Genomic DNA, 9,146 nt, shown 5'->3' with positions numbered 1-9,146 from the left:
CTCAGGCAGGCCGCATGTACCTTCGGTGGATATAATTACGTTCTTAAACACTGGATACATTGAACTGCCGAGTATTGAACCGTATTGCGAAGCCAACATTTGTACTATTAAAGGCTCCAAATGGCATCAATAACATGCTAACGAAGACGGACGACACGACTGATGAGTACGATGACTCTGACAGTAAGACTAAACCGACGTGTAATTAGCCCTAATTCCACACAGGTAGTTCATCATATCTGATGTAAAGGTTTATGCGGCGACACAGTCCCAAAGTGTTTCACTTCGTGCTGCTATATAAAAATAGTTATTTCAGTTTTATTGTCAACAACAGATTCTAAAAATGGACATTCCTGAGTTTGCTGCAATTTTTAAGATGTTATCGACTAACAGAGACTTTTTAACGATTGTAATTACATATTAAATATATTTGTCTGCATAACATATTAGTGGCTGTATATTAAACGTGTTTCTTATCGTTCTAATATTTTTACTAGCTTAAATTAATTTCATTTTATTTCCTAAAATATTTTTTTTTCGTACGTACGAAATTATTTGACGACAATCTCCACTTTGGGCTTCTTACAAATATTAAGACGACCAGAAACACATTGAATATACAGACACTGATATTGTAAACAAGTTAATATATTAAATATGTAAATATTTTATTAGTCGGAAAGATCTTACAATGCAGCAGACTCAGGAATGTCCTTTTAAATGCCCATATAGATTAGATGCGCCGCGTGCGTGCGGTCTTGCTAAAAAGAAATTCGAAATACATTAGATTCAATGAAAGCGTCGACAATGCTTGCATCTGAAAAACGCATGCGGCCAGCCGCAAATCAAATAATCATATATTGTGTATTTGACCAAAACGCAAGACGCAGATGCATCCGACGCAAAAGTTGGACCGCGCGCACGCGCCGCATTCAGTCTATACGGGCCTTTAGTTTGGTGAGAACATCATTCGTTATTTATGATAACACACATTTATACGTGTATTATCGATTTAAAGACATACCACTGGCTGCTTCTAGATGATGACTGGTATAACAAAGGATGTCCCATGTCTGTGGGAAAGTATTGATCAAATATCGCTTGCTGTCAATGGAAAATAATAGCCGGTTTTTTTCTGCAGGTTACATGTCAGACTTATCAAACTAATTGACACGTTAATTAATCAATATGTTCTAGTAATGTCGGTAGAAAACCAACCCACTTATAAGTGACATTAAAGAGTTTGCTACCATAGTAAAATCTTTTAACAGCTAGAATTAGTTTCTTGTTTAGAATATCAGGGTTGTACATTGCGTTTCTGGTCGTCCTGTTTGGAAATAGCCCAAACTAAATGTTGTCTCCTAATAACTTCGTACGTATAAAACTTATATTAAACTCAACCAAAAAAGAAAGTATGCATGTTTAAATCTTGAATATTTTTAATATGCCAGTTCAATATAATCAAAAACCACTGTGCGTACCTATCACACTATACCATGCATTGCACGTGTATATCGTTTAGGATTCCGCATGTCACGTGACCCTCACGACCAAAAACATGATTTTCCCGCTGCGGGCCAGTTGTTCGACATACATACACCCGATATTTCACTAGGGTATCCTCATGAAAGAAAGAAAGAAATGTTTTATTTAACGACGCACTCAAAACATTTTATTTACGGTTATATGGCGTTAGACATATGTTTAAGGACCACACAGATTTTGAGAGGAAACCCGCTGTCGCCACTACATGGGCTACTCTTTCCGATTAGCAGCAAGGGATCTTTTATTTGCGCTTCTCAGAGGCAGGATAGCATAAACCATGGATCACTGGTCGGTGCAAGTGGTTTACACCTACCCATTGAGACTTGCGGAGCACTCACTCAGAGTCGGTATCTGGATTAAAAATCCCATGCCTCGACTGGGATCCGAACTCAGTACCTACCAGCCTGTAGACCGACGGCCTAACCACGACGCCACCGAGGCCGGTGATATCCTCATGAGTGCACACCTTCGAAAAACCAGTAAATAGAGCCTATAAAAGACCGTTTGATAATACCACGCCTATCACAAAATGACCGTCAGAAAGCAGTTAGGAGACTGAATAATCGTTTGCAAGCCACTGGATCCACCAATGACCGCCCTCGGAGCGGACATCCACGAGTTACGTCGGCGTAGGACAGGTATATCCGAACCACTACTCTCCGGAACCTGTTTCAAGCAGCCACTATTCTTGCCAGACAGTTCCGCATTCATGCTGAAACAGTCCGGAACCGTCTGCGAGCCTATAACATCCGGCCACGCCGACCTGCGAGGAGACCTTTTGTTACCGTGCGCCATCGTCAACTCCGTCTGCAGTGGACACGACGACGAATCCAATGGACAAGGAATCAATGGAGAAATGTCCTCTTTACTGATGAATTGAATTCAACTTGAGAGTTGCTGATGGGCGTATCAGAGTGTATCGCAGACGAGGCGAGAGGCACCAAGACTGTTGTGTGATGGAGCTTGACAGATATGGGGAAGGCAGTGTCATGGTGTGGACGGGAATATCCGGGCGTGGTGTAACTGATCTCCATGTCATTGATGGAAACCTCGCAAGTGTTCTCTACCGGGACGAAATCCTTGCTCCCGTCGTAATTCCATACATGGCACAGCATCCACACATGGTGTTCCAATAAGACAACGCTGGACCGCATGTTGCCAAAGTGTGTACTGCGTATCTGACCCTACACCATGTGGACGTGTTGCCCTGGCCAGCAGTGTCGCCAGACCTCAATCCCATAGAGCATTTGTGGGATGAACTAGGGAGACGCGTCCACAGGAGAGACCCACATCCTTTGAACCTTCAACAGCTGCAGCAGGTCCTTGAGCAGGAGGGGAGAAACATCCCCGCTGAGTTTATGAACAGGACCATTCATTCCATGAGACGCCGATGTCAATCCTGCATCAATGCCAGGGGCGGGCACACGTCCTACTGATCTGCAGGAGCAGTCATGATATTGGAAATTTTCATTCTCTGCCTTCTTTAGTTGTTGACATTTTTGTTTGATGGGGTGGTCACACTAATGGTCCATTGGCAGCAAACACGTGCGCAACTTGTGAAATTACTGCATACACACCTCCGAAATGGTGTGGTTATTTAATTCCATAATTTCTGCCATGAATGTCGTCTGGTTTATGAAATAAATGACTATTGATTACATGCATATTTTCTTTTTTGGTTGAGTATATATTAGGGAATAAAACGTTTAATCTAGTACAAACACCAGACCGATCAGAAACTCATTTAATATATAACCACAGATATTTTTGCAGAAAATGTATTTAATATGTAATTTTAGTCATTAAGACTTGTGATAGTCGGCAACATTTGGGGTCCGTCTCATTAACTGAACACTATTTGATAGTGATTGTCTAATGATCGATTATAATAGAAAATTGATCGGTTTGGCTTCACTGATATAATAATCGATTATAAAAATCCATAATCGATTGTATGGGAGACTGTTAACAATAATTGTTTAGGTGACGGAATTCATGTAAATACGTTTCATAATGTACATAAAGAAAAAAAACATAGAGTAAAGGTATAAGTATCCATTTGTATGGTCTACATGTAGATATCGGTAATCACGACAGCAGGTGTATAGTGGTTATATATGCAGTTAAAATCCTTCTTGTGTTCATATAATTCTAACCAACCGATTATAACCGATAATCGATGATGAATTTCCAACCGATTTCCAGCACTAGTATTTGACATCCTCTAGCTGATTGTCAGTGCGTTCTAGTGATGTCGTTAATTAATACAAACATTTTAAACTTTGATTATTTTGTTTTCAGGGTCGGAAGACGAGTCCTCGGGGCGGCTGTGCCAACTCCTTGCTCGTCCTGGTCGGGCTGGCGGCCATCTTGTCAGGTAACTCACGCGCGCACGTGATGGTTGTACTATACCAAATAAAATCTCATAGGCGATAATGTTAACGTTTGTCGTTAAAAGCACTATATGTAATATATCAACCAAACTATGATCCATAAACATCAGTACTACAACCCCTCCCACAGAGTATTAAATTGTAGTACGCTTTTTGTTCACAGGTACCCCATACATGTTTAAAGCACAAGACTACTTGACACAGTGGTACTAGATGAAACTAATTTGTTTTGACAACAAACACTGTCACATTTAGCACCAATGGCAGGACTTGTGGTATTAACTGCTCTATCAAAGGTTCGGTGTACCTCGAACTTTGACCCAGCCTAATATTATTTAGTACTACCTAATGCCGGAGTTGGTACAGGGATGGTAATCTCGATCAAATGAGCTATTTATACAAAGCAGACAAAGTTTGATTTAATATTCAATGATGGCGAAATACTAGTCTAGAATTGATACAGGGTGGCAGTGTCGATCAAACAAGCAGTTTGTACAAAACAAACATTTGTTTTCAAATTTATAATGATGAACTACTAATGTGGACATACAAGGCAAGTAGAAATGAACCTAATGGAATTTTACCCTAATCGGCCTGGGTAATCTAATCGTCAAGCTATCGGGCTGGTTGGTAATGGGAAAGAAAGAAAGAAAGAAATATTTTATTTAACGACGCACTCAACACATGTTATTTACGGTTATATGGCGTCAGACATATGGTTAAGGACCACACAGAAACCCGCTGTCGCCACTTCATGGGCTACTCTTTTCGATTAGCAGCAAGGGCTCTTTTATATGCACCATCCCACAGACAGGGTAGTACATACCACGGCCTTTGATATACCAGTCGTAGTGCAATGGCTGGAATGAGAAATAGCCCAGACCGACCGCGCGCTTTACCACTGGGCTACGTCCCGCCCCGGTTGGTAATGTGTTGCATTCCAGTACGGGTTTTCATCCAGAGCGAGTTTTAACGGATCATGGATGAAGTGTAAGACCAAATCACTGACTACCATCTCACTAACCAATAAGCACTAACCATTAACTCACTGTTCGGGTCAGACCATGTACCTGAGGTGTTTTCTCCAAAAAAATCAAATGAAAATGAAAATGAAGTAACCCCTTTTACGAATAAATACACATTACGTAAGGACAGGCTCTTCCTTACCGAAAGCATGCTGCGCCACAAACGTATATTTAGTTAACTCTGGAACTAAAAGCGCATGTGATAACGGTATCTTATATATAGCTCATCATATACGTATCATTACTTTTCGTTTGTTGCAGTGAGTCACGCATACATCCGGGTGTGTTACTACACGAACTGGTCTCAGTTCCGCCCTAGCAAAGGGCGGTTCCTCCCAGAGAACATCGACCCCTTTGTGTGCACACATATCCTGTTCGCATTTGGCGTTGCCAACGCCACCAGCAACAACATCACAGCCATAGAATGGAATGACCCCGCCCTGTAAGAAAACCTGATATGTTCATGCTATTTTGCTATCTTTTATTTGATTTTCTCACAAGTATTTCTTGTTTATGAGACCATTCTAGAGTTATTGCGTAGGCCCATGGAACGGCCGAAGAATGGCCGTGCTATGTAAGGAAATCTATGACGTATTGATATTATTAATACATTTTACACCTTTGATTGTTAGATTCACTTATTTGTATACATCACATCAAACCTGAGATATGGCTTGGGTATGACGCCGTATTTAGATATCGCCAAGAGAAGGTAAGATGGAGTTTGGAAATGAGGGTTTATAGTGATCAAATAAACACTACGTAATTAATTTGAAGACATGTAGATGTTTTTGAGTTATTTATTTCAGTACGGCAATGCTAGAAATGCAAAAGTAGATGTGTCCATAGTATAGAGGGGGAGGGAGAAAGAGAGAGAGAGCGAGAGAGAGAGAGAGAGAGAGAGAGAGAGAGAGAGAGAGAGAGAGAGAGAGAGAGAGAGAGATGTGCGTCCATAGTATAGAAGGGAGAGGGGGGAAGAGAGAGAGAGAGAGAGAGAGAGAGAGAGAGAGAGAGAGAGAGAGAGAGAGAGAGAGAGAGAGAGAGAGAGAGAGAGAGATGGAGGGAAGGAGGGAAGTGAGAGAGATAGAAAAATATACAGGAAGAGGGAGAGAGAGAGACAGAGAGAGAGAGAAAAGAGAGAGAGAGACAGAGAGACAGAGATGGGGGTGGGGCTGGGGGCGTGCGTGTACATTAATTACTATATATATTTACGTAAATATTTGAAATAACTGTTTCATTGATTCTTTGTTGAGGTCAGTACTAATAGTTGACATGCAACCATCTACAAAAAAGAAATAATAATAAAGAAATCTTGTTTGTTTTAATCACTGTCGTAGCTCGCCTGAGGTACGATGGTTTGTAGGGGAGCACAACTTCAATGGAACTAGTAGATTATTTCCCATCCCAGACAATGCGCTAAGAAAGACTGTATATAGAAAATAATAAATGTATTACTGCTAAATGGAATGACCAGGCTATGTGGCGGGTATACTGTTTTTAAAATCTCGTTCTTGAGACAAATATCTAAAATATTCTACGACATGATATGGGGTAAAACAACTGAAGCTTTATGCAATAATATAAGTGCATGCCCTCCTCCTCCAACAAATCACACCTCGTTGTTTCCTCACCACCTGTTATATTTGCCTGTCGCCCCATAACTCGTATAGCACTCATAAACAGTGTGGAAGCCCACAATATACAATCCTGGCTACGCCAATGTCTCCAGGGTGGACATGCCTGACCCTGAAGGATGTGGACAATGCCTTCAGCTGCCATGTCAGGTCATGCCATAGGTGCACATTCAGAACAGACTGTTGTAGCACACGCCTGTCATGGGCGCAGATGTCGACGTTTGCCGGCTCCTTCGTCCAGGACAGAAAAAGGTTTGGTGTAAGTGGGAGAGGGGGTCGCCCACGATGACATGTGAGAGGGAGCACAAGCAGCCCGACCAGGGTCGCTAGCGGGCGATTGTTGGTTTTGGTGCTATTGAATTTGCAAATGTCCCGTAGGATTATAGCCAAATAAAACTTCTGCTGTTAAAAAAGAGCACCTTTATACTAAAACAGGCAGCCTTCGTTTACATATTTTCCTTGAACATCTGCCTTCTTTGTCCCTTTCCAAATCTAACCCTACATTAGTCATCAGATGCTGATTAAAAGTATGCTGCTGTGTTGTTAAAGCCTCTTCCTCTGTTTCAGCTATAGTCGCATGATGGACCTGAAGATACAGAACCCGAACCTGAAGGTTCTCATGGCTATCGGAGGCTGGAACGCGCGGTCCACACACTTCACTCAGATCGTCGCCAATGACGCATCGATGACGCAGTTCAACAACAACGCGCTGGCGTTCCTCAGACAACACAAGTTTGACGGTCTGGACATCGACTGGGAGTACCCCACCACTCGAGGAGGAAGCCCGCGCGACAGAAGACGATTCACAGTCTGGTTACAGGTTGGCCGTTTGTACATTCATTGTTGTCTCTGACGGGTGGTGTGCATAGAGGAAATAGTGAATACTACATGAGAGGCTGATGCATGCCATTTATCTTACGAGTTGTTTAACAAAAAAAAAAAAAATTAAATAATAATAATAATAATGAAAAAAAAAAAAAAAACCAAACAATCAAAACAATCCAACCAACCAACCAACAAACCAACCAACAAAACGTATTTTAAAAAAACAACAAAAAACCCAACAAAACAACAACAACAAAATAAAAACAAAACAAAACAAAAAACAACCGAGTTGTGAAATAAATGGTATCTAATGGATACGAATGTAGTATTCTATTTTTTTTTTTTTTACATATCTTTAAAAAACAACAACCCAACAAGACCTAACCAATACAGGTTTTAAAAAATTTAAATGTTTTTTTGGATTAAGCCTTTATTTATGGCACTCGCGCTCGGCATGAAGTTTACTTTTAAAACGTCGCAGAACGATCAATTTCAGGGTAGCTTTACATCACAGAGCAGTCAGTTTCAGGGTAGCTCTACGTCACAGAGCAGTCAGTTTTAGGGGTGCTCTACGTCACAGAGCAATCAGTTTCATGGTAGCTCTACGTCACAGAGCAATCGGTTTCTGGGTAGTTCTACGTCACAGAGCAATCAGTTTCATCGTAGTTCTACGTTACGGAGCAATCAGTTTCAGTTGTAGTTATTTTATTGGATAATATGGCTATGACGACCAGGTTATGACAGTAAAGCAACCAATCACAAGTCTCAAACGCGATCTTCAACGTATGTTGGAAACGAAAATGATTTTATACGATTGTTCTCTCACATGGGTGTGTAAAAGAACTGTTTTCTAATGAGGTTTAGTATGATTATGTTGGATATTGGAATATTTTGGGGAAGTAGTGTGAGAGATATCTATTAATTTTTGTTTTTAAGAAGTCTGATTTTGCGTGTGATTTTTTTTTCTTCAGAGTTTGCGACAGTTGTTTGAACAGGAAGCAATAGAATCTAAACAGCCCCGGCTACTGCTCATGGCGGCCGTGGTTGGCGCCATAGCCCCGGCCCTTGCCTACTACCAAATACCACAGATAGTGCAGTAAGTATTAAGGCTCGTATAGCTGGGGTGCCGCGCGTGCGTGCGTCCGACTATTGCGTCTGATGCGTCTGCAGATTGCGTTTTGGGCATTTTTACCAAATACGATTATTTGCCGACGCACGCACCTCACGCATCCAGTGTAGACACTCTAATGTATTTCGAGTTTATTTAGCCGGTCCGCACTGACGCGCAGCATTATCTATAGGAGCCTTTAATCAGTGTTCATTCGAAAATGTTTTTGGTACGATCATGATAAACATTCTCAGGGATCGAAATCCTGCCGTCCCGACCTGATTTAGCAGATCAACATCACCTCGGGCCGGGAGATTGTTTTTTTTTCCTGTCGTCCCGTCGAACCGGCAATTATTTTACGTCTATAGTCACACATTAGTTTCAGTCAATCATGTTTTGTCCGACAGGTTTTTATTCTGGCCGACAGAATTTGTATCTTATCGGACCGAATATCCGGCAGTAATGTCAGCCAATTTCGATCCCTGCATTGTATTTTTTTTTTTTTTTAAGCCGGCATCGTTGGTGTAGTATATTTCGACTTGCGCTACAACAGCTTGTTCTGAATGTGCACCTTAAACGTCTTGACCTTGACCTTGCATAGTATTATTAATTCTTA

At 41.3% G+C, this 9,146-nt stretch overlaps 1 protein-coding gene across 1 annotated transcript; it reads left to right on the top strand.

Moving 5' to 3' along the window:
- Nucleotides 1-2,697: 2,697 nt before the first annotated feature.
- Nucleotides 2,698-8,522, top strand: LOC121379811 (acidic mammalian chitinase-like). The gene is made up of 5 exons (XM_041508463.1): nucleotides 2,698-2,712; nucleotides 3,847-3,922; nucleotides 5,225-5,405; nucleotides 7,165-7,417; nucleotides 8,394-8,522. The coding sequence occupies exons 1-5, from the start codon at nucleotides 2,698-2,700 to the stop codon at nucleotides 8,520-8,522; spliced, it is 654 nt and encodes a 217-aa protein (XP_041364397.1).
- The last annotated feature ends 624 nt before the right edge of the window (nucleotides 8,523-9,146 follow it).

Source organism: Gigantopelta aegis, chromosome 8 (genome assembly GCF_016097555.1).
Source record: "Gigantopelta aegis isolate Gae_Host chromosome 8, Gae_host_genome, whole genome shotgun sequence".
NCBI lineage: Eukaryota > Metazoa > Mollusca > Gastropoda > Neomphalida > Peltospiridae > Gigantopelta > Gigantopelta aegis.
The sequence above is the reverse complement of the archived record's forward strand: the minus strand, read 5'-3'. Positions and strand labels throughout refer to the sequence as shown.

Excerpts from the sequence above, each read along its gene's own strand:
- LOC121379811 (XM_041508463.1), top strand. Across the intron at positions 3,923-5,224 it reads GCTGGCGGCCATCTTGTCAG|TGAGTCACGCATACATCCGG; the intron begins GTAACTCACGCG and ends CGTTTGTTGCAG. Across the intron at positions 5,406-7,164 it reads GAATGGAATGACCCCGCCCT|CTATAGTCGCATGATGGACC; the intron begins GTAAGAAAACCT and ends CCTCTGTTTCAG.